The sequence below is a fragment of the Rhinichthys klamathensis genome, unplaced genomic scaffold (assembly GCF_029890125.1).
Source record: "Rhinichthys klamathensis goyatoka isolate OS25496 unplaced genomic scaffold, OSU_Roscu_1.1 h1tg000976l_1, whole genome shotgun sequence".
Taxonomy (NCBI): domain Eukaryota; kingdom Metazoa; phylum Chordata; class Actinopteri; order Cypriniformes; family Leuciscidae; genus Rhinichthys; species Rhinichthys klamathensis.
The window spans coordinates 343749-370750 of NW_026607288.1; the positions used below are offsets into that span (position 1 = coordinate 343749).

At 39.6% G+C, this 27002-nt stretch overlaps 1 protein-coding gene across 1 annotated transcript in view; it reads right to left on the reverse strand.

Annotated features, from left to right (window-relative positions):
* Positions 1-25410, reverse strand: part of prickle1b (prickle homolog 1b) — a 27050-nt gene extending 1640 nt beyond the window's left edge. Inside the window, exons 1-7 of the mRNA XM_056244448.1 lie at positions 25191-25410; positions 5832-6014; positions 3955-4068; positions 3289-3423; positions 2213-2416; positions 1940-2126; positions 20-865 (exon numbers count right to left, since the gene is read on the reverse strand). Coding sequence (XP_056100423.1) covers positions 20-865; positions 1940-2126; positions 2213-2416; positions 3289-3423; positions 3955-4068; positions 5832-6002 — 1657 coding nt within the window. The 5' untranslated portion in view covers positions 6003-6014; positions 25191-25410. The remainder of the gene's footprint in view (positions 1-19; positions 866-1939; positions 2127-2212; positions 2417-3288; positions 3424-3954; positions 4069-5831; positions 6015-25190) is intronic.
* Positions 25411-27002: the final 1592 nt, after the last annotated feature.

Here is a 27002-nt window from a genome sequence, read left to right on the forward strand (position 1 = left end):
TGTTTGAAGATGTTCCTACCTGTAATATTTGAGAGCGCTAGAGAATCCATAGAATCTCCAATATTGTGTTCTGCCTTCCGGAGTTCACTTGTAATGCACTCCAGTGAGTCTTCATACCATTGCCTAGGCTCAGACCAGAATCCAGGCACTGCCCCCTGATCCATCTCCAGCTCTTGAATCTTTCTAGCACTAGCTGGGCCAGGGTGACTACCATAGGCAGAGTCTCCAAGTCCATCCTGAGACTGGGCCCAATACATATCGGTGTGGTGCTTCTTATTTGACAAATTGTGGCCGCTGATCTTCATCTCTGGTTTGGTCCTGTTGGTCTCAGAGTCTTTCATCATCCATGGCTCGGCTGGCCTGGTGTCCTCCATGTGGATGACACCACGGTCTCCAAATTTCAGGAGCAGCTGAGTCATATAGTCCTCATGCTCAGCCCAATCTTCCACACAGTCCTCAGGGGCTTCCTGTTCATCCCGGTCTCTCCAGTAGTTGTCCTCTGCCAAGTTGATTCTCTCCAACTGATTACACATAGTCTCTGTGTTGTCACCACAGAAACTAGAGGTCCTGCAGTCTGTTGCTGAATAGAGTTTTGTCTGCTGGCACTGCTCTGTAGGGCGACTACTCTTGCCCATTCGTATGCTACGCCTAGATTCCCGTGATCTGGCGGACTGAAAGGCTGAATCTGAAGAGTCAGAAGCATGGACATCCTCACCTAGGCTACAGTCCTTAGAGCAGTAGATCCGACCCTCTTTTGGAAGGAAGGGACAGCCCAGCAGGGAGGTTTTGCATTGGGCACAACAGAAGCATTTGTCAGTAGCATGCCAGTGTACACCGTCATATGTCATTTGAGCATGGTCGACACCTGAATAAAAGTAAATTTATAAAAGTGAGAAATGCTGTACTTTTTCAACCAGATATACATACAACAGAGGTGTCCAATCCTGCACCTGGAGGGCCATCTTCCTGCAGAGGTTTGATCCAACTCTAATTAAACAAACTTAAACCGGCTAATCAAGGTCTTCGGAATTAATCGATACTTTCTTGCACAGGGGTTCCCAAACGTTTCCATCCCAGGACCCACCTATTCAAGTATAATCCATCTCAAATCCCACCGGAGGGATAAAAGACTTATGGTACATTATCAAAAATTATAATAACCATTTAAATAGCAGCCTAATGTCTATGTTGAAATAATGAGAAGAATAACTAAGTAGTTTCAGTCTGCTGCCTCAACTGATTTACACCGACATGGCAAAAGAAATGAAAAAATGGGGTGCTCCAGAATATGACAGAAATCAAGTATTTAATAAAAATAATTGTATTTTATAGTACAACTGTAACGTTTCAATACTAAAATTTACATTTTAATTTCTTCATTTACAGACATTGATTAAACCATCAATCTTTAATTTTGGCAGAAAACTACAGGGAGCCCTTAAAGTGTCATGTAATGTTGCAGCACTGGTCTTTCAGACCTCAAAAGGACTCAAAAAATGGGCCTTTCGTGACATTTGAATTTCCATGTGTAATGCAGTCTCATGCAGAACACAGCACTGTGTGTGTGTGTCACTCATTTACTGAAGCATAAATTTAGCCAAGTGACTGCGCAACCCACCTTTTCCCACTCTGCGTCCCACAAGTGGGTTGCAACCCATAAGAGACAGTATAGAGAAAGAATTCTCTGATAACCGAGGCACTCCTTAATTCAAATTTCTTTATTACAAAAATGACATGTCCTAAACGGACAACTTTAAAACGCCCACGCGTAGCGGCATGGAGCCTTCTTCAGGGCATGAACTTGCAACCCATAGTTTGAAAACCCCTGTTCTAGCAATTTTGGACTGAATTGAAGCTAAACTCTGCAGGAAGGTGGCCCTCCAGGTGCAGGAATGGACATTCCTGCCATACAAGCTCAGTTCTTACTGAGGTAACTCACCAATATTCTCCCCACAGGCCTCGCAGTACTCTGCATACAGTGACTCAAAGCATCCACAACAGAAAGGTCGGCCATCCTTCATGATGTATCTCTGTCCTCCCAAAATAGTCTCGCACTCAAAGCAAGAGAAATGTTTCATGTGCCAGTGACGTCCCTCAGCTTCAGTACACTCATCAGCAAAGATTATCTGTGAAGAGAGAAAAATTTAGAAATTCTTCTTGGCCAATTTTTTCTTTGTGTATTGGCTCTTTAGAAAAGGATTTATATCCTCACCTCATCACAAGCTGAACACCGTGGCTTCAGAAGCTCTGCATGATGTCTACCACAGTAGATTTTGCCACTGTGGTAGAAATAGATGAGGTCTACCATAAGTTCATGACAGGTGGAGCAAGTAAAGCATGCTGGGTGCCAGCACAGGCTGGGGCCTGCTCGTGAAGCAAACACTGCCATCTCTCCACCATTGATGTTCTCTTTGCACTGCAATTCAAAGTAAGATTTTATGAGAATCAAGGGCTGGCATATGGCTGCTTTAGTCATACAAAGTCATCTTACATTGTATTGGATCTTACTCTTCATATTTCTTTGGAACAGAGACATTAAGTTTTAATTAAAATGGACCCCCATATCTGTTGAAATGGTCTTCTAAAGACCAACTGAGCATGGCCAAATGCATGATCATGAGTTTTTTTATAAGTACTTTTGCCAAAGTATTAATTTCACAGCTGCTTCCCATTATTACTACATGGCCGTTGGCCTTGGAAACAGGGGTGTTGAGTGTCCCGCAAATTTTTTTCGGCAACGGAAACCAGAGACCCGAGATTAGCACTGCTCTGCAATATCGTGTGTGGCAATTTGTGGTGAAGGGATACATCTGTTTTTCTGAGGTATTATGATGCTAGACTTTTTTGCTTTGTGTTTATAGTCTTCTCAACAGGAAACAACCCTCTGCACTGGCTCTCATGTGCTAACTCCAGCCCCTGAAGGAGATGGTCTTCGGCCAAAGACTGTGTGTTGTAATACTTAATCTTTTCCATGAATTTTCTCTGTGCTTTGGTTGTCTTTAGGCCATAATTGGACCATTTGCATGATTCCAAGTTGTCTGATTTGCCATGACAATTCAACATTGCTTCCAAGGGAATGTAGCATGAAGCAGAAACTTAATTTTCATGACTGTAAGTAAATTTGATATGGCCAGAATTAATGTTCACAGAAACGACTACAGATAATCAAATGAGCTTTAGGAGTTTGAATGTGGCCTCTTTGGTGCACTACCTTTAACTTGGATATTTGCAGATTTGACTAGGATTTCTACAGATTGTGGGGAAAAGAGCAGGAACATTTATACATACATGCTCACAAATATGCTGCAGGGCTCTGGGAAGCAGTTTTGGGGTTCCCCTCCCGAGTGCCTCTTTTTTCCTCTGAATGCTGAATATGTGGAGTTCTCGTCTCTCCTCATCACTGAGGGACTGGCAGTATCGGATCTGTGTTGAAGCAAAGGTATAAAAATGTTTTTGTTTATTTGCCTAAATGAAGAACAGATGAATAGCTGCAGTAAGTTTTATCAAAGGCATGAAGCCAAAGTCATTTCAATTTTCCCACTTTTCTGGGGCTAAGTTGAAAAGTACACAAATCAAAGAGTTTACAACAGACTTGTGGAACTCATACAAAAGACAAATAATTTGCTCTGTTTGGCCCTGCAGGGGGGTAAACAATGATGCCACACGTGAAGAGCTTTTTAGATCTGTAACCCGCGGTCATGCCAGGAATTCGCTAAAGTAAACAGTTCCAGGTCTTACAGCAAGAACCATAAAACATTTTATTGCTGCTAGTGTAAAGGAGAAAGATGTCCCTCTGTGATACATACCACTAAAACATCTTTATATGCAAACTCGAAAGGGATTTGTATGAACATTTATCTGCAAGATCATAAAGTCCTCTAGTAAAACCGTTGTGTATTCTAGCAGCATAAATGTCTTCTCTGTCACTTTCATTGTTCTCTTTTTTCCTCATACCTCATTGTCATGTGGTGGCAGCTGATAGAGTAGTTGTCTGATCCTGTGTTTTTCTCCAGGACTGTTGACATATGGCACCTTCTCCTCTGGCAGGCAAGAAAAGTAGATCTGAACCTGATGGGGAAAGAAGGCACACAGAGTGAGAGGATTAGGGTTTGCTTTCAACAGCTGAAAGCTGAAATGAGACACCAGCCTCAATTGGTGCTACATCATTCAACCTGTCATACAGGGTTCTCCCGATTGTCTCCCCCAACAAGGGGGAAGTGGGTATATCATTGACTGGGACAAAGCGTTTAAACAGTGGTGTCTGTCAGTGGCGACCCTGAAGAATATATATGGGGCGGTATGCCATTAAAGACACAAAGATAGATGTCAGCTGGAATGTTCCTTGTGTTTAAGTGTTACTATCTAGATGAAGGCAGATTGTTATTTCTGTAACAGTGGGGTTGGGTCTATATGGCATATGAGTGGGATTTGATATGGAGAGCTGTCATACAAATTGCCCTAAATTCTCTATAAACCTCAGGAATGTTTTTGCCTTCAAGTTACTTTTTTTTTTTAGCTCATTTCAGTGCCTTTCACAGAACTGGGGGAAGAGCTTTCATGAGCATGTCAGGCCTCCCACTTTACATTTTGAAAAACGAGGAGAAGGTGGGTGTTAGAAAAACACATTCAACTTCACTGCAGACCTTCTTTCACTCTAGTCCTACCTCCACCCTCGTTGGTTCTATGTGTGTTTGTGTATTGCCTTGTGTCAGGAAAGTGCCAGCTAGCCCCTCGGCACAGGCTCAGTTCTGTTTGCTTACTGCATACAGCAGGGCAAGGAACTAGGTTATCTAAATGGCTGTTTTGTTGGGACTGGTGCTTGAACCACACAAGTACAATTCGGGTAGTTTAAACCAACACACTGAGGAGCATACCTTTGACAGTGGTAATATGTTTGAAATGGAAAGACTTTACAATAAAGTTCTATATGGTAACTTGATCTAATTCAATTGTTAACTTGGAATAACAATGACTAAAATGTAATTTGGTATATTTTTGAAAACAATACTATTACTTTTAATGCCAGACCATGGCAGTAGTTTGTTTAAGCATTTGGCCATTAATGACTTCACTTTGCCTTTTGAGAGGCTCCTTTCTTTGGGGAAATTAAATGCTTGCAACAGTTTGTGCACCGCAGGGAAGATTCAAAGCAATTACCACATATTCTTGTTCCTCAACATGGCATTTCTTTTCTAAGAAAAATGGTCGAATTTTCAACATGTAAATATTTTCTCTCCCTAATTTTCCTAGTACTCACATCAGTTCTCTGTATTTTTTACTAGTTTATTTAGTAAAAATTTTCGGCTACTTTCAGCTGGCTTTGTACTGCCCATCAACACGCTGTCAGTCAGATATACTAGGTCGCATGTGTGCTCAATATCAAGGTTGAGAGTGTCCAGTTTCCACTTGGAAAGCTTGCCAGACTTGTCAAAGAATAGATTCATTAAGAGCTGTTGGCTCCCTGCAAGGTCATGTGTAGCTTTGTCTCAGGATAGATGAAACACTGAGGATGCATGCACTGCCTAAACCTCACGTACAAGCTCAGATCCTCTTGAAAATCTCAGACACAAGTGTGAAGGCAGCCATCAAACTTCAATAGCTTGACTGGCTGATTTTATATCAAAAGCCTAAATTGGCTGAGAATCTGCTGTAAAGACCCTTTCTGTAAAGTCAGAAAGGGAGAGACCATTTCTTCCTGATTTTTTTGAATGTCTGCAGATAATTAGAATTATAAACAATGTGATATGCTTTTTACTTGTAGTTATGGCTGCCTGCCCTCAACTTTGATGCGAAATCTACACAAATAAGGAGATATGAGGCTCAAGGTTTACCTGCTCGGGTCGTAGTCCAGGAGGAACCCATGTGTACTCCTCCAAAGCGCATCCAGAGTCGTCATCAGAGGTTGAACTCCTCTGAAACGCTAGTGCCACTTTGGCTCCCCTTGAGTTCATGTCCGGTGCCCGAGTAATGGGCCAGATCCCTGATGTAGTTTCAAGACTCATCAGATGGGGGCACTGTTCAGATAATAAAAAGAGGTATTAGTTTTTAAAAGATTAAATTGGGTTATACCCAAAGTTTACAGCTGCATCTGTTTTATGAAATATGTATTATCTTTTGTGGAAAAATGTTCTCAGAACATCTTAAAATGGAGATGGTGAGCGACTTCCAGTGCTGCTAGCCATTGTGGGGTTTCATGTATCTATCTGGGCCTTCAGAGTTGCCAGATATTTAAAACGATGGGGAAGTTGTGCTTTGAAATGTCAGACTATTGCCCTTCAGACCAAGCCTTAAGCTTGCAGATAAGATGTAATGTGTACATGAAGCAGGATTAAACACTCGTGGCTCTTTCTCCAGGCCTTCTTTATCTTGATGCTTAAGCACTTCAGAGTACTTTCTGTCAGATAAAATGCCTTTGGTCCTTAGGTGTTGAAAAGAACACTCCTACTTCAAATGTTTTGAATTGCAAATGAGTCCAATATAGTGTGTGGACGCCCTTGTTTGGGTTGAGGTTGGAGTTTGATGATCCCCCTTTCAGTTTGCCCCGAGTCACAGGGAAAGTCCTATGTACTCTTAGCCCATTATGTGATAGATTAATTATGTTTTATCTTAGGTCTTCATTGTCCAGTATAAGTTTAGATGGTTTCTGGTCTTGTGCGTATTTATATGCTACGAAGCAAAGATAATAGATTTGCAATACGAAGATGCATCGATAGGGGTATCTTGATAACACTTTTCCCTGTTCTCTTAATGGAAAATGTCATTTGGATTGCCTCAATCACAATCCAGCTCACCTTCTATGACCCCAGTCAAATGCAAATTAACTTCTCACAATAGTGCCCAGTAACCTCTCACCACAATTACCACACCTGAATGGGAATGAACGGTCAGATACGACCATGAAGCACCATAAATGGATCCTTCGAACTAAGCAATGAGTAAAAGAGTAGACTATTTGATGATTATATATTTGTATTTGTGTGTGATTAAATTTATATACATCAAACCCTTGGAACTTTCTCTGCCAGCTTTCTTAAAAAAATTCTTGCAGTGTAGGAAATGCCTGCTGTGGCTTCCAGGGCCAACATACACAAGCACTCACGTTACACCTTGTCACTCTCTGGCACCGACACAATGTGTGTCTTTGTGGCAAAAACAAAAACAACATTCTACCCTGCCCTGTTTTCAAAGAAACATGCATAGGAGGAAAGTACATTTGAAGAGAGGTCATTTAAAAAAAAGTCACAACGGTAGAGAAATATAAACACACTCCAGATGTACGCCACTGATCTGACGGGCACCTCAGACAGGGGAGTGAGCGCTGACCGGGTTTTACCGTGTCAAGTATGAAACACTTATAAAATAAACAAAGACTGGTGTGAGGATTAACTGAGGTTTGGATTACAACCAGTCCACCTGAGGCTAAGATTCAACAAGCCTGGGCTTCACAGTGCCTCTGTTGTCAGGTCTGGGATATAACATTTTCTGTAATGCAAATGTCCAGTAACTAAGTGAGTCTGACATGCTACATGCATCGATTTAGCTAAGCATTGATGCATGCAGTGTAGAGCCCAAAGATAGAGCTGAATGAAACCTATAGTACTTAATTAATCACATTAATCTGACTATAGTTGACCGCTGTAGAGTGAAAGCAGCGAAAAACATGAGATGATGTGCAACATGTATTTAATCTTTCAAATATTCAAGTGAGCTTTGTTTCATGTATTCTTGGCCACCAAGCTAAAAACCACTAGCTCAATTATACCTGCATGTAATCTTACTAACCGAATGGCACACATCCCCCAATACTCAGATTTATGCATGATCAATTACAGTTTTTTGACTGATTTTTAATCTTTTACATTTTGGACATTTTGTTAAACGCTTTCCCTTAAGTTCAGAAAATTTCAAAGAAAATGGAAATTAATGAGCATCTGCAGTATTAAAAAGGGTTCCTAACTGCATGTTGATAATGTAAAGAAAGAAAGAAAGACAAATCAGCCCAAATTTCCCTGAATTTTACAGTTCCGACTAGCTACCGATGAATTATTGAATCTCAGAGCTGTCCACCAAAATTAATCTTAACATCAGGTGTAAATGGGGCCTGATATATTCCAAGTGCACTTGTCATCCTCTTTCACATCCCATTTTTTGACCAATTTTTTTATCTCAGCTCCCTTATGCCAAAACTACATATGATCATAACTAACGTGTTATTTTAACTGCTGCTTTCTGTCTGTCATCAAATACTTATCACCCAATCAGTCTGATTGTGTGACTGTATGCACTGCAAAGTCTAGAGTTTCATATTTACAATGTGAGACTAGTTTAGACTTGATTGCATTTCGAGAAGCATCTTACCTGTGTGTAATGCATCCTGCAGCACTCAGGAAAAGCCTCCAATTAGTGCAAGTTGCAGAGAAACAGTCTAACAAGCATGCCTACAACGATATCGGGTAAATTCCACTTAAGATTTGTAGCTTGGATAGTCGGTGAGAATTAAGTTGTGTCCTGTGTTTCTGAACACGTTGAAATGAATGTATCGATGTGTGTGCCAAGTAGCATGTCTCCTTGTAGTCAGAGCCAACCCCGGGACAACCCCCTTCACATTTAAGGCCTCCCCCTATACTTCAAACTGAAATCCACCCCCACCCCAAACAACCTTCATCCACATTCCTGCTGTAAGAGAGCTGTCCAAATCCCACAACAAACTCTATTCAATCCACAGAGCCATTTGTTTTGTCCCTAAACATTCAAAGTCAAGTACATCCTGGAGGAGTTCATTCGGCATTGAATGTTGCATCAAGTGCTTGTTGTTTTCCACCAATGGCCAAGAGTTCCTGTTATTTTAGCTACATTTGGCATGTCAAGGAAGAATGGAGTGTGCTCAGGAAATACTGTATGTTAACCTCATAGAATCAGAGATTGGAATGGCAGAATGAATCATATAACATTACTGTACCTCTCAGTACCTGCATTTCAAGTAAGCATTTGTTACAATAATTTATGCATTTGTGTCCAAAATTGAGGCATTCGCCCTCACATCATTCCAAACCTGAAAGGCTATCTTTCTTCTGTAGAACACAAAATAAGTTATTTTGAAGAATATTTGTGTCTTTACAATGAAAGTCATTGGGTCAAACACAACGTTAGACCCCATTTACTTACAAAAACATTTTTCAAATAATATTTTGTTTGTGTTCTGCAGTAGAAAGTAAGTCATAAAGGTTTGGAATGACATGAGGATGAGTAAATGATCAAATAATTTCAATTTTAGATTCTGGCTCTTTAACTGTTCTTTTAGTGTTTTTTAAGTAATAAATATTTTTACAAATACTGACAAAACCAATAATCTAAATGTAACTACGTTTATTTGTGTTTGATTCACTAAAAAGAACTGACTCAGGGTCATTCTTTAGAGAATCAGACCACTGGTTGCTCTGTATTATAGTTAATTCATTAAAAAGAATCAATTCAGAATAATTTGTTCTCATATTAGACATAAACGGTAATGCGGGTTGGTTCCCAACCCTACTTGTGAGTCACTTCTCACAAGTTCTAAGGCATTTCCATAAGCTCAATATCCCCCTCCTCTTCATTCCTTCAGGCTGAGCTCAGTGTGTTGACAGTGACTATGGCCCCAATGGCCATCTCTCACCTCCACACTTCAGTTGAATACAATGACCTTATTGTGTTGATTCCTTTCCAATTCTGGAATCTCACAAAGGAAAAACCACTGAGAAGTCGTCTTCTCTCAAGAAGCTTTAAGAATAATGGTTAACTATAACTAGTATAATCAATAAGTTTTAGGGTTGTATTTATTTTCATAATGCTAACATATAACCATTTTTAGGATTGCAGCATAAGCTCCAAGATACCACTGTGGATACAATCTTGTGATAAATGTGCTGTTTTTGCACAAAAGCTGGACCCTCTTCACATGCATCTCTGTTTGGTCATAGCTACTTCATCACGATCCAGTTGAAATGCCACATTAAGCCTGTGTGAAATTGCTAGACTGAACAATTGCCAAATCATCACAGTTAAATTTCAAGTCACCGTGAAGAACTTGAGTTTGAGCATCTTCCAAATCCGAGAGGTCGTTTTAGACCGCAAGATAAGATGGCAATGAGAGAACAAACAAACCAAGATGGATTCCTCTTTGGTTTTTGGCAGAAACTATGAAGAACCACTTACCTATCAAGATAACCTTTGTTAGAAACCCTTCTCCCTGCTTAAGATGTTTATCAGGAACACCATTGAAATGGCAGAAAATGCCATGGCGATTCTTAGCAAAAGCGAAATATAAAACTGGGTAATAAGAACCTTGTTTATCTAAAGAAATGACACATCACTGCAACTGTTTGTCCAGATGTAGACAGAAAGAAACCACAATTAGCAGACAATGTTCCCATCATTTCCTGGAGCAGGTTCGTTAATGTGTTTGTTGTGTATGTGAAGGGTGGGAGAGCACAACCCTTCCTGCTTCCTTAGAAAGCTTAAGTTGCAGTCTATTACCCCAAAACCCTGCACAGTTACCTCTGTGCTATCTTAAAGGAAAGGGAAGCTACTTGCGAAACACCTAATGTTCACATCCTCTTCCTATTGTAAAATGGCCCGACCATCCCCTGGCAAGCCATTATAAGCGATAACGCATATTTCACCTCATTGCCACACCAATTGACAAGTGTTTAAGAATGGATGCTGCCCTGCTGCATTCACATGTCAGTGCTACCTAAATAATGACGCTTTTTTCAGTGACCCCTGACCCCCGCACACACCCTGCTCCCTCTGTTCATCTCTCCAAGTCTTTAGATTCGCTCTTTCCTTCCCATGTTAATGACAAGGCATCAAACTAATGGAACATGGCACAATTGCTCACACGCAGCTGCTCCAATTACTGCAAAACCAACATTTGTAAGCAAATAAGGTCATGTTTGTATAAAAATAAAGTGTTGAATGCCAAGCTAGGGTTTCTGGATTAAACGATAATCTCTTTTCTCTGCATTCAGGCTTTGATCATTTCATTTTTGATAACCTGTTTTTCTTTGTTTTTCGCTGCCTCTGTAGGATGGTGATTGCACTATTGATTTGATAACGACCGAATCAGAGTGTCTCACGGCGTATGTGTTTTAATTCACACTGTCAGGACAACACATCAGAGTGTCTCTGATGTAGGACAGTTTACACCTGACAACTGCAGTCAGTCTCTCGAATGCCACTTCTTTAGATCAGTCATTTTAATTTGAGTAACACCGAAGATTACGGAGGAGGAAGCGATGGCGCATCGAATGCTCTTTCAGGGCAAACCTGCGAATTGACTCAGACTCGCTCTGACATATTTTCCCTGAGCATTTTTGCCATGTAATTGCATTATGACGAACAGAAATGTAGTCAGTTGTGTAAAATGATGATTTTAAGATCAAGCAGATGCCTCTGCCAAATGGTTAATTTAGCAAAGGGATGAACACCTACTAACATCTGTTTTTAAACATTTAGGGTGAACGTCACATACTGTCATTAATATTCATTATGCAAGTCGCCCCTAACATGGCTTGTGCGCTAAATCGCTGACAGAAAGTAAAGGAGAAAAGATGTGAGCAACAAATAAGAAAGTTCGACTTCAGCCAAAAATATACATTTTTATATTATTCGTTTTTTTCAACAATGATTTAGGGATTATTATTTTAGCTTGTATAGCCTTTTGGTAGCACTTTACTTAAAGCCATTATGTATAATGCATTATAAAGGTATTTATAATGTATGTTATAATGCATTATATCTTTTCATAAAGTTAAGTTACATAAACCAAAAGTTAAAATGCATTATAATATTTGCTGTTTCTGAAATAGTTTTTTTGTCATCTGTTTCAACTCATTATACTTTCTAAAGATGTGTTCAATGATTAGATAAGAATTCAAATCTATTATAACTGTGGTTACAATTATTCATGAGGCCATACAGTGCATTATTGGGTGCATACAAGGCATAATTACTGCATTAAAAATACTTTTATAAAGCAGTATACGTAAAGGCTTTAAGTAAAGTGTTACCAGTTTTGTTTACCAAGATTTTCCATAATTCCACTATTATTTAAAAAAGATTTTAATAAATAAATAAAAAAATTTTAGTAAGAAAATGTGGAAAGTTTTTATGCCTTCCAATGGTATCTTGTATCAGTTCAACTATGGCATAGGTATTTAAAACCACATTCAGGTCATTTCTGCGCTCCGTCTCTGTGCACGTTGAAACTAGATAGGTATAAATTTACTTCCTTGACAAACTTGTGTGGTATTTAGGTGGTCTAAAACATTGCAAAAACCTGGCAGTAATGCAGATTAAAATCATTTACAAAAGAATCAGCAAAAATGATCTCAGATAATCACTAAAACAGTCACAAAACTTAATCTTAAGCATCTCCATTTCAAACGTTCATTGATATCTCCAATGGCTGTCCTCATTATTTTCTACACAGTGCAGATCAACAAGCATTTACTTTCCCATCACAAAGTCCTAATTCACACCCATTATCAGCCCATTCACATTTAGCACACTGAACTGACTCCTGAAGTCTGAATTTGAATTGACTTGATTCACACCTTTAAACTGCTTTACAGACATTGAAGTCTGATTAAAGTGATTAAAGTCTCACCATTGCTGCCAGTCAAAGCCCCACATCCATCAGCAATGCTTTAGCAAGTGCTTTTCTCACTGCTCTGTTAATATTCAGAGTCACGGAAGAGTAAAAAGACACAAGCTGGTGTGAGATATAGGGCCATAAAAGAAAACGGCAAACTTATGTGTGCCAAAACTTTATAGCACGGCAATGAATATTTGCAAGACACCTTCACGGGGTTGTGAAGCCTAATAAAAAGGCGACAGTCGTGTTCCTGAATAGATTGCAAGTGAAAAGAAGGTCAGATCAGCCGGCATTACAGACACGCTGTAATGTGTGGAGACACATTGTGTGATAAAGAGCTTTTTTTTTTTAAAGGACTTCACACAAGCTAATTTAAAACCTTTAGAAATCAGCCACCATTTCAAACAATTAAAAAGTACATAAAGGTCTCAGAATATATTAAAAAACATTGCCTTCCTATGCTAATCCCATGGGGATTTATAGCGTATTGTTACATAAGCCAGTATTGATAGTTCTCATGCCGTAGTACAGTAAAAACAACATTATTCAAGATGATTGCCACACTAATTATATGTATTGCACTAGACTGAAAAGAACGAGTACTCTGGGCTAAAAAGATAGATTGTGTCCTCTTGTGGATGAATGAATATGTCCATTCAGTTTGGAAATCCTGACCTGAACCTGTGTTGACTGTAAAATACTGTAATTAAGACTTTAAAATACTGTAATTGCATTTAGGTGTGACTGCATTATAAAAGTATACAGTATAATGTGGAGAAGATTATAGTAATGATGATATGCAGAGTGTTTCTGGCTTTTCATCTACAGGGATCCAGCTGCGTGTGTGCATGCATTTAGTTCATAATGGACCTTGTTTTATTACTGGCCTCTGCGCCCTATCCTGCCTGCCTAATTTGATATTGTTAACTGATACATTCCACTTTTAAAAAGGAGAGGTCACGCTAACCTCTCCAGACACAGGTGTGCTTACCTGCAGAAGATATACACATAAGTTCAACAATGACATAAAAGGCATGCACAAAACCATCAATTTTGCTACAATAATACCCAGGTCTCTTTTAACACACACACACAAAAAAAAACAGTTTACTTTATGCAAAAAATATCATTTCTTATATAACTTTAAAGGTAATTTAGCTTATTTTAAAGATTATAAAGATTTTTTGCCTCGTGACACCATATGGATTGATCCGTCTGGATAAAAAAAAAGAAAAAAAAGTTGCTGCCATACATTTTTAAGTACAATCAACTTGGATGTTTGTCATTTCAACTTAAATTACATTAAACTGACTTAAAAATTAGTTGAATCTTGAATAACTCATTAACTCATGTTAACGAGTTAAAGCAATGTAAAAACGTCATAACTTATTGATCATATAATTTTTTACAGTGTAAGGTTCACACAGGGAGATTGAGGGGAATGTGATCGAGAAATGACATGTGAAAGTGTGAAAGAAATGCATAGATAAGGCGTACGTGCAATGCCAGGGCCAGGGCTTGTGTCTGACAGCCAGCAATTTTTACATGTATAATATGTTGTACATATGTGCATTCATTACTAGTAATGAGAAGATATTTTAAAAGTCCTGTAACCACAAAATCATGTATAATTAGAGGTGGTCTGAAAAATGTCTTGAGGGCTTCATGTAGAGAGCTGAAGACCACCCAGCCCAAACACAACCCTCCTCAAACTCGACTGGGCTTCCACTGAGCGCAACGGCCCCTTACCTCTACATCTCCTAATTACAATAATTTGCCTCATACCAAACGAACACAGAACATCTGCTCCTAATGCTGCTGACTGTGATTATTAAAGAGAATTTACTCCCAGGTCGACACACAGAGGAAGCGCAACAGACAGGAATCACAAGGAGAGGTACAAGTCCGTGCGATTTGTTTGTATTAGCGAGGATACACTGCAACATGTTGAAGCAATGAGCCTGATATGTTTTGCTAGTTCATTAGTCTGTTTTTCCTGGCTCAGGATCCTGGCATGCCGTTTAACCAGGTGCTGATGAAGAGATCATTGACTTAATGTGGTTGACGAACCTCACAGTCTTACGTCAGTTTACACTCATGCGGCTGTAACAAAAACAGCGAAGCACATCTAGCTAATGTTTGGAGATTTGCAGGCTTTGCCTCTAAGTAAACAACTTTGTTAATGAGTTTTAATGATCACTTCAGTCACTCAATCTTTTGGCTAGTCATCTATATTACAAAATAGGATTACTTTCACAAATCGCAACGCTCAGCTGTAGTCTTGTTTTACAGTTATAATAACAGCCATATTCTTAATAGAATGATCCGACCTCACAATTAAAGGAGCAAATGTTTGCTTACGCTTGAATGTGTGTCAGTTTGACAAACCTGAAAAATGCTCATTTTTGCAAGTTTTGTGCTGAAGAAGTGCATTTTATGATACGATTACTATCAGATTTTAATGTCTGATTTGAAATGTGTTATTAAATACATATACACTCACCGGCCACTTTATTAGGTACCCCATGCTAGTAACGGGTTGGACCCCCTTTTGCCTTCAGAACTGCCTCAATTCTTCGTGGCATAGATTCAACAAGGTGCTGGAAGCATTCCTCAGGGAGTTTGGTCCATATTGACATGATGGCATCACACAGTTGCCGCAGATTTGTCGGCTGCACATCCATGATGCGAATCTCCCGTTCCACCACATCCCAAAGATGCTCTATTGGGTTGAGATCTGGTGACTGTGGAGGCCATTTTAGTACAGTGAACTCATTGTCATGTTCAAGAAACCAATTTGAAATGATTAGAGCTTTGTGACATGGTGGAAGTAGCCATCAGAGGATGGGTACATGGTGGCCATAAAGGGATGGACATGGTCAGAAACAATGCTCAGGTAGGCCGTGGCATTTAAACGATGCCCAATTGGCACTAAGGGGCCTAAAGTGTGCCAGGAAAACATCCCCCACACCATTACACCACCACCACCAGCCTGCACAGTGGTAACAAGGCATGATGGTTCCATGTTCTCATTCTGTTTACGCCAAATTCTGACTCTAACATCTGAATGTCTCAACAGAAATCGAGACTCATCAGACCAGGCAACATTTTTCCAGTCTTCAACTGTTCAATTTTGGTGAGCTCTTGCAAATTGTAGCCTCTTTTTCCTATTTGTAGTGGAGATGAGTGGTACCCGGTGGAGTCTTCTGCTGTTGTAGCCCATCCGCCTCAAGGTTGTGCGTGTTGTGGCTTCACAAATGCTTTGCTGCATACCTCGGTTGTAACGAGTGGTTATTTCAGTCACTGTTGCCCTTCTATCAGCTCGAACCAGTCTGGCCATTCTCCTCTGACCTCTGGCATCAACAAGGCATTTCCGCCCACAGAACTGCCGCTCACTGGATGTTTTTTCTTTTTCGGACCATTCTCTGTAAACCCTAGAGATGGTTGTGCGTGAAAATCCCAGTAGATTAGCAGTTTCTGAAATACTCAGACCAGCCCTTCTGGCACCAACAATCATGCCACGTTCAAAGTCACTCAAATCACCTTTCTTCCCCATACTGATGCTCGGTTTGAACTGCAGGAGATTGTCTTGACCATGTCTACATGCCTAAATGCACTGAGTTGCCGCCATGTGATTGGCTGCTTAGAAATTAAGTGTTAACGAGCAGTTGGACAGGTGTACCTAATAAAGTGGCCGGTGAGTGTATAGTTTTAAAGATTTTGGTCCTTACTCAAATAGATAAGAGATGCGCATGCATAACTGGAAGTAGGGGCATTTCCAAGATGGATGCCGAGTGAACTGACTTTGAATTCAGTCAAGCGGTGAGTATAATCTTTTAAGCAAATGCATAGCTCTCGCCGTATACTTTGACTGCGTAGCATTTTATTTTATTTTACATTATTCCATTTGTCACCTTGAACGGCTTAAAGTTGGCTTCAAATTTTTAATCAAAATGTCATAACAACTTGATGTTGGTGAACTGACAGATTTTTGTCTGCTGACATATGCAGGACTTCTCCAATCATTTTGTTGGCTTAAAACCTGCCTTTTTTTCTTACAATTTACTGCAAGCTTACATTTCGATCCGCCTCCATCTAATTTTGCAGCGTGATACCATATAGAAGAATGGTACCCCAAAGAACCTTTCAATGAACAGTTCTTAAAATAATATTTTTTTCTTAGTATGAATGAACAACATTTTGAAAGTCTAAAGAACCCTTTTCCACATATAAAGTGACTTTTGTGGAATGGAAAGGTTCGATAAATGTTAAAGGTTCTTCATGGAACCATAGATGCCAATAAAGAACCTTTATTTTAAGAGTGTACGGAGGAAAAGATCTATCACTACTTCTGTTTTATCAAATCTCAAATGGCATTTGTGGCCCTAAAATCCTAAATTGAACCAAGAGTATCCATTATGTTCATCTGCTGAAGTTAGCAAGCCTATTTTTGGCACATTTGGTTAAGTGTTAGTAAGCGATATGGGGACGTAGCGGAAGCCACCTACACACCACTTTGAGAGTGCCAAACACAGACCTCAGTCATTCTGATGATAAATTGTGCAACTGTGAATGTTATCTTGCATCATCCCCATTTGGAAGGTAATTACTCCTCTCTCAGCAGGGAAATGCAAGCCAGAAAACCGAAGAGGGGAGAATGCAACAGTAATGACACTAGACCCCCAGGGCAGGTTGATTGTTTGGGCTTAAAACACACATACGCTGTTATACAATCCAGTCTGTTTCACATAATCCATCAACTGGTAGTAACATGACAAGCTTGGTGCTAATCAACCTACTTTTTGACAAACGAGACTGTACTTTACTTTCACTGCAAGGCTATTTATACCTGTTAGAATACTGCCGCTTTGGGGTGGCGGGATGATATGTAATTCAACACCATAGGATGATATAGTAATCCTCACATAATGCCTGTCTGTGTCAGGGGCCCCTCTGACAAAATAATGCTATTCTGTTCCTTAAACCTGGGCTGAAGCTTTACTTCCTCCATAGCCTAATCTTTTTTGTGGGCATGTAGTTATTGTAAAGAGATACGCCACATCTTTGGTGCTGCACAGACACTGATATCATGATTTGTTCTACTTTGGTCTGTATATTGTCATCTTATGTATGATATGTTGTGAGATCTGTTTAAATGAATCTGCAGAGAGAGAGAGAGAGAGAGAGAAATACATTTCAGCTCATTATGCATTGAAGATGGGTCATGGGAGTGCAATGCATAATGATCTTCATCAAGTCTCTCTGGGGAGCAACAAGTGTTATTGAAAGGTAAAACCCTCTGTCTCCAAACAGTGGTCAGTGGCCCTTTGGGGTATTCTGAGTTTCTCAGCGAAGTAAACTGCACACATGCAGACACATATATAAGTTACAGTGTGAATTTCAGCGGCTTCATGGCATGAAAACCATGAAGCAGAAAGGATGAGACTCCAAAACAAGCCTTTGCATGTTGCATTTCACAGCTGAATGTGTTTAGATAATGAATCTTGTCCTGACGTTTTTCTTTTCATAGAAAAGCAAACGTTCTGGTTTCCGGGGGTTCATTCATAGCACACAGGATGATTCTTTACAACTTGTTACTTATGCTAGCTATTAAACCCCCATACCTTTACTAGCCAAACAAGCACACAATAAAATCTCTGTTTGGTTGAATTGTGCTGGAAAGCCCCAAGCATTCATTAGTAAACCACAGAAAATTTATGAGCATGTCTTCCATCCCACGCTATGCGGAAAAAGCCATTACAGTATCTCAACGTTGAAATGTTTATCTTTTGTTTTTGATATTCAAATACTTATAGGTGTCGCTGGATATTAAGTTGTTCATACACTTTTTGTTTCTATACACCTTTTGACCAATTGAAATTCCTTGATTTTTCCAATTGCTTAAAATTGCTTCCACTTATTAGATAATGGTTTTAATTATTTGATTTTAAATTCAGAACACTGCAATATGAAATGATAGGATGGGCAGTATTGGCAAATGTTGCAGTTAAATTTGAATTTACGTCGCCCATGTTTGCACCATGGCTGAATCAATGTATCGGAGCATACTCTGATAGAACATTTCACCTATTTTATTTTACTATCCATTTTTTACAGTAAGGAAGAACATTCTGAGATCAAGAGACATCAAATGTGCATGAGAGAGAAGGAAAGGTACAAAAAAAGAAGTTTACATGTACTTAAAAAGGCATCCTGATTGAATCAGCATTGGCTTTTTAAGGCCTGGAAATGTGACCATTCACATGAGAGTAATCAGAGGAGGAATTAAGCGGGAAATCCATTCGCGCACACGCCACGAAATCTGCATTTGAAATATCACACCTGCTCTTGTAGTTGTGATGTAAATGTGTATTTAATCACAATGCAAATCGGTTATGATGCCGACGGAAGCAGTTATCTGTGCTACTTCTCAATCCAAACAACTGTAATTCAGGCAACAAGCAACCTTTCAGCTGCCAGGATCATCTCCTCAGCAGTTGAGATGCCCTTATCTCCATGCTGTCAGAAGCGACCGGCTGCCGAACGTCTGCCGTACATGTTTACCTTGTCTCATCCTCGCACTCTGATTATAAGGCAGCTGCCGGCAGCCGTCTGTCTGACTGAGCCAAATCATTACCTGCCTTTAATCTCCTGCTCTGATACGGCTTGTTGTGGGTAATTACTGCGGTGCCAAATCAACTTGCTCTCACTTGCATTTACAAAAAACTAAACAAGAAGGAAGAAAAATAATCAAATCAATTACACTGATCCCTTGGCTTTGCAAAATATTGACTTGTTCTTACCTCATAGGCCTACTCGTAGCTCAATTTTTGTCTCTTCCCTTGTGTATTCTTTCAAGTCGGATTGTGGCGATATGACGTTTTAATATAGACCTGCTGTTCCCCAACACGTGGATGTGATACATGAAGAACCCGGGAATATGATGTGGTTTCATGAGTGAGCCAAGGCCAGACATTTGTGTTTCATTTTCAGTCACCGAATAATTAGAAACAACTCAAGCATCTCCCACAGTGAGCCAGACAAGTGCATTGACCTACAAGCTGTCAGTCATGGAGGGCCATTTCCATTTTCTCAGTTTTTACTTTCCGTAGCTTTCAATAGGGTTTGTGCTGTTTGCTACACTACTGTTCAATAGTTTGGGGTCGGTGAAGTTTTTTAATTATTTTCTTTAAAGATGTCTCTTAAGGTGGCATTTATTTGATCAAAAATACAGTAAAAACTAATATTGTGAAATATTATTGCAATTTAAAATAACTGTTTTAATATATTTGCCAAAGAATAATAATAATTCATCACATTTATATAGCGCTTTTCTGGACACTCAAAGCGCTTCACATAGAAGGGGGAATCTCCTCAACCACCACCAATGTGCAGCATCCACCTGGATGATGCGACGGCAGCCATAGTGCGCCAGAACGCTCACCACACACCAGCTTACTGGTGGAGAGGAGACAGAGTGATGAAGCCAATTGGTATATATATACATGGGGATGATTAGGAGGCCATGATGGACAGAGGCTACTGGGCAAATTTGGCCAGGATGCCGGGGTTACACCCCTACTCTTTCGAAAGACATCCTGGGATTTTTAATGACCACAGAGAGTCAGGACCTCGGTTTAACGTCTCATCCGAAGGACGGTGCTCAATTGAAAGTATAGTGTCCCCATTACTATACTGGGGCGTTAGGACCCACACAGACCACAGGGTGAGCGCCCCCTGCTGGCCTCACTAACACCTCTTCCAGCAGCAACCTGGTTTTCTCAGAAGGTCTCCCATCCAGGTACTAACCAGGCTCAGCCCTGCTTAGCTTTAGTGGGCAACCAGTCTTGAAAAGAAAAACCTTTACTGACCCCAAACTTTTGATCTATAGTATATAATAGAAAACAATTATTTTAGAATCATGACTTGGCAATGAGCACCATGTCCTCCTACTTTTTGAGCTGTGGTGCTTATGGGTGATCCAAGTTTAAATTTGGCTTGCGTGATTTACTGATCATTTCCCAGTCTCTTTGTTTACTGTCGAAATGATTAAACTGGCACCAAAGACCAAAATGGCATCATTATATATTAAATCAAACAGCTACTAGCATTGACTTGCATTGCTTTAGACTATTTGGCTTCACTGGGATGTTGCTCTCGTTGCTATCTGAGGAAATATCTGTTGTCTAAAGTTGCTATTTTAAATACCAGCTGGCCTGTATCAGGACCTGACTGTTTGACTCTTTCAGCTCAACTAAAGAGAAGCTTGTCTCTGTCCCCCTCTCCATGCTTGGCAGCATTCACAGGCCGGGCAACAGAAGAGATAGAAAGCTGCCAAATGTGTTTGAGGTGTGGGGTGATTTGCATAGGTGAGCGCACACGTCAGGGCCTCCCAGCATAAACAGGGCACTGTGAACCTCCTCTGCTCACCGCTAGTAAATCAACACAGATACATATACAAGCACTCCTCAGAGCATATCCTGTGGGCTGGGATCTGGGGTTAGAATCGTTCCTTCTGTCGTTCTAGTAGCTACACTCACACACACAGACTTGTTCTCACACAAATATCCCTCTATTTCACATACTAGACAAATTTATTTATCATATAAGTTCCAAACACGGCTCTTACCTAAGTTTAAATAATGCTGCTTTTGTTTTGTTTATTTCCAAAACATGCAATTTTACAAACATTTTCCAAGATTTTCCTATCTTTAACCACATAGAAATTCACATATCCACTCACTGTCTAAATTGTTTATGGCTTTTTCTCAATACAACCCTGATTTCTTGAACTCGTTTTGACAACAACTTCAAACACATCTGAGAGATATTAGACCAACCCATGAGGACACACTACATCACTCTAGTACCGTCTGCTGAATCCGAGCTTCACATGTGGTCGTAATGGTTCATCAATTAACCGAGTCTTACATAACATACTCGGATCCCTGTTTGGTGCCACATTTGGAAATCTGCCACTTCCACTCAAGTCACCTGAAAAGCCCCAGGGGTCTAGTTAACTGGTTTGTCATTCACTCCCAGATTGAGTCTCTTTTAAAATATCAGGCATTGCTTTAAAAAGGCATAATTCTGGCATTTTACTCACTGTTATGTGAGTTATTAATAGCCTACTAACTGTTATGGATTTATTTTCTCTTTTTTTAGTGTGACAAAATGTACTTTCATCATTTATTTTCGTTGATGCAATGCATTCTCACTCACAAACCATGCAGCATGAGGGCGATTAGCCTAAATGAGTTGTTATTTTCGGGTTAAACTAGGATAAAATATATCTGGGGTGCACTAGGTTTATGAAATGGATAAATTTGTTTTAATATAAGTTAGCCAATAAAGTTAACCGTAGTTCTGATGATGTGTTTTTTTTTCTATCTGTTGCTGAGCAACAGACACGGACACTACGACATCGTCACTCAGGCCAAATCTGCACGAGCAGAGCAACCGCTAGGGGACACCAACACCTAATGTAGGCCTACAGCAAACTCGCTCACGTTAAAAAAAATAAGATACAGACGGATATTATGGGGTTTAATAGTATATTTTATCAAAATAATGCTCTTACAAAAGGTGTAGTAAAACTATGTGCATCATTCAGGCAAATTCGCGCTCAAACAAATCTTTCAACAGAGAACCGCGAAGGTAAAGTCTCCTTTGCCTTATATGGAAATGGTCCCCAACGGCTAGTATTTAACTTCTTAACCCGCATCGGCCCGCGAGCGGGCCGTCGAGGGCGTGGCTATACTTTTATTACCTTTTTTAAGCTTTGTTTTATAACAAATATTCATCTGACTATCATAAACTATGCATCATTTGAAAGCTAAAACACTCAAGAACCATGTTCTAGACTTGTTTTTGCAATCAATACACCAGAGAGGAAAGGGTTAAATAAAATGCAAAAGGACTGCTCATTTGAAAATGAGCAAAATGAACCGCTATACTCATCTTTCATCTCGTATGGTTCAGATCAGTTCGGAAGAATCCAAGAAACAACAGCATACATTTCAATGTAAGGGTCCACTCTTCAAAATGCATCCCACTTTTTAATCCAAAACAACGAAAAATAGGGGAAAAAAATGAAATATCCTCCTTTGTTTTCATGAGCGTTTTCGAGATAGAGTTCGCATCATGTTCATTTTCAAAGAAATATCGATTCTAATCCATATTCCAACACTCAAAAGCCATCTCACCCCCGCAGTTTAGACTCTTCCGGATCGAATGATACATCCTATTTCTCTCTTGTTCAATCACAGGCTCTGTTACAGACCAAAACAGTAAGAGAGTCCCTGACAGGCTGAGCGCGCTGTCCATCGCGCAGCTGGGCTTTCGACTGGATAAAAGCCTGGATAATGCTATCCAATGTCCTTTGAGCTACGTTTTGATTGATGGGAGTATTAGCCAACTAAAATCGATTGCAGTGATAGACAGTTCATGCAAGCACATTCGTCAAATTCAACTGCGCAAAGTTTTCATTCACATGTGCGCTTTCGCCACGCGCGCAGCACGCACACACATAGTTAGCAGACCAGAATGTAAACAGACACATAAACGCGATGTTTTGACACATGGAGCTTGCATAAATGCACGGATTTACTCTAAAGCTTATATCTGAGCATCTGTATCATGGATCGTCGACTACAGAAGAGATTTGAAGGTTTTTTTGCAGAAAATGACGAAGAGCAACAGGAAGTAATAGGATATTCATTATAAGTATCAGTTTATTGCAATTTATTTGGGTAAAAACCACGTTTGTAATTACAAATGTTCTAAAACATTTATGTTTTTCTTTTTATATATTTTATACATTAGTTGGAAAATGAACACTTCTGCAATGTCTATACATGTAGTGAGAAATCACTGTTTTTGCTATTAGAATTGTTCAAAATAAAGATAATTTTGGTAAAATGTTCAAATGTTGTGCTGAAATCGTTTTTTTCTTGTGTGGTTTGAAGGGCATAACAGTTCTGAATTGTTGTTGCAGACCTATAGTGTTTACTCCCTATGTAAAGTGTTTGGGTGCCAGGTGTCCATTTGGAGTCTCCAAATTGCATTTTGGAAAGGACGCCTATACTTTTCTTGAATAAAAGCTTACAGAAACTACATTTTTGGGAGTATCATCCTCAAATTTGAATCTAAACATGGTCAGACATTCAATTTTATCTTTATGGTGTTTTCAGGCCCTTAACATAAAAGTCTGATCATTTTTTCCCTAAGTGAAGTTAATTAAAAGAAATCGTGAGTCACATTCATGTAAATTTTACCTTGTTTTACTCTGTTCCTATGCTACTTTGAGTAATAATGACTCTTGGGTAACAAAGTTTCAAGTGTCTAGTTTAAAAAAAGATCAGAGTTATGAATGTGGACCATAGGGTTTAAGAGCTACAGACATTTGTATTTGGGTATGTCATTTTCAGAAAATTCTCAAAAAATGGGGCGCTGGTTAAGAGGTTAACAACTAACAGCATTCTTTTCTTTTTATTATGGAAAAGGTGAGTCTCTGGGTCATGGTTTCGTGAGCTACAGGTCAGGAGACAAACGGCACCCTGATTGACAGGAAAGAGAGACACTTTAATGCCGGTAGTGACCTGAGTGACAAGGAACAGCTGAGTGTGTGTACACACACATCTGGAGACCCGCAGGGCTTCACACTACATCCATATGCTGTAACCCACGTCTTTACGCACTAGTTGGTAGGCAAAGTGCTGTGTTACTACAGTTTAAGTTATGTTACACACGACACGTCCATAGGCCTACTGAGTTCCTTCTCACAGGCTAATTGCAATTAACGTTATCCAGAATGATTTGTGTTCATTCAGTCAGACGGGCGTTTTTAAAGCGACCATGGGTCAGTGGCTCTTTTTCCCCTCTACATTTATTGTGTTAGGCTACACAAATAAAAAGGCTACATTTTTTGAATATCATGCATACAAAAATGTTTTCAGTTTCTGAATTCTGAATCAAAATGCCGAGGCGGTTTAACTTGGAGACTTGGAAAGTCTGTTGGCATGTTTTTTTGCCTATTATTATTATTATTATTATTATTATTTAAAGTGAAGCAACTTTGGTTTGCCAGACAATATTAATACTTTAAAAACAAAGTCAGGTCAGTGTAAAACCAACATGTAAAAAGCCTATTTGTATTAGTGTGGGAAAAATAAACATAAAACAGAGCGGGCCACTTTAGATCCCCATAATTGTGTGTCAATGTCAAATTGTTATTTTTAAAATGTAATTTAGGTATAAACGCTTTTTTAAAACCAACATGAATGAAACGATTACATTTTGAAGAACCTAACTTAAATATTTATCAATTTCATCATCTTTTTATTTTTCACTGACCCACACGCGCACACAAAGTTTCGTATTATCACGCATTGGTTCCCATTTATTCCCTCTGAAAAAAGATTGTTTCAGATTTTTCCGTGTTTTTGCACGTTATAATAATAGCCTACTAGAAATAGATATTTACGACCCCTTAACATTTTAAACAAAACACATCAACCTATTTTAAGGGCATAGAATGCACAAGCATACTTACGGGGACGAAAGGTGCTGATTTATTCCGTTGCTGTTAGAAAATATTCACAACTGGTGTCATTTGCTCGGGTCCAGATGACAGAAAGTAAACAGCGGTCTTTGTAGAGGACGTGGAGCTGTTCAGTATCCAAATAGCTCAAACCAACGGGTCAGCATAGTGGAGACGCAGAAAGCGAGTTTGAATCCCAGCTGCGATGTGTAAACATGCAGTATGCAGTCAGTTAAAGAGCCAGTGTGTTCAGTGCGCTGAAATGACATGAGCGATACTCTGCGCTGATTGGCTGAGACGCGTGCCCCCAACCAATCCCTCCACACACTCACATTCTTGCTTCTCCTCTCTCACTTACCGTAGGCCGGGGTCCAAAATAAATTAAAAATCATCGGACGAATGAATGCGCAAAAGCGCACATTGATTGGTGCGATAAAGAGGAGAAATCCGAATCTTAACCCGTTCACATATAATCTAATTATGTTCTAGGGACACTAAAATATGCTTTATTTGTAGCCTACTATAAAAAGTCTACAGCCATAAATGATCATAATTAAAAATCTCTGACAATATTTTAATAGTTGTTTCTAAAGTCCATTTATACAATACACTTTTGTGTTTAACAGTAGCAACACCTAGATAATTTTATGTATTTTAAGAAAAATGACAAGAATATTTTAAGTACTTATAGGCCTATAAATAGACTAAGAGCTGGAATTAAACATTGATTTTACTTTAAAAATTCCCTATAGGTTCACTTTACTTTAACATTTGTGCCATGATACAGTTCTTAATGTTTTGTATTGCTATTCCATATTAATATATCGAGGAAGCAACATTTTGTCTGTTGCATTTCCCCCAAAAACGACAATAGTCCACAAACAAAAAGCCTCCGTAGCTCTCATCATGTGTACTTGTGTATATTTAAATGTCAACACGCACCGCACCAGTATCCTACTGATTTCAATGACAAGACATGCGTGAACCAATAACACTTCATGTGATTGGCATCAAAACTGATTCGACAAGTCTTGAAGCACCATATTTTCAGGGCAAAAACACCCCAGTTCTTTGGCACTGTGATTGTCTTAGAAAAATAGGGAGGCAGAGAGAGAGATTTACTGCACTCTTGAGGCTCCCCGAAGTGAAGTGGCTCGCTCAAGGGCACTTACCCTCCACCCTATACCGTGTTTGATTGAAGATTTAAAATAAGTGACAGATCTTTGATTCATATCAATCAAATAGTTATTGCACATCAATAAATCCTGACTCAAAGTGCAATTAGTTCAATGCATTAACTGGAATGTTGACAGGTTAATGCTACCCAGCTAAGTTTCTTCAGCTAACAGTCTCGTCTGTCCTGTCCATCAGTACCTTGTTACTGTGTGTTTGCGCTGAGACGTTCACTTTACAGCTTTAGAGTACAGAAACATCATTTTTCTGACACCTTGATAGAACCGGCTCCGCAGCTCTTGACAGCAGACGGCCTGGGCCCCTGACCTAATTCACAGGGCTGCCCCCAACACACATATACACAATGACAGCAGAAACCCCTTTCTACCATACATTTTAATCTCAGAGGCTTATCTCCCCTATTCATCTTAACTCTGCACACTGACACACATACTGTGCACACCTCCCATAATTGAAAACGTAGAGTCAGCTTGAAGATCGTTTTCTCTCCCTATCTCTTTTTCCTCTCTCCACCTGCTCTTCATAGACAAGGACCCCTAACAGCGCTTTAGGCCTTTATGTATCCCACAGACAACTGAAACACTAATCCTATTTACAGTGGGGCATAAAAGGTAAGACTATACACATGCT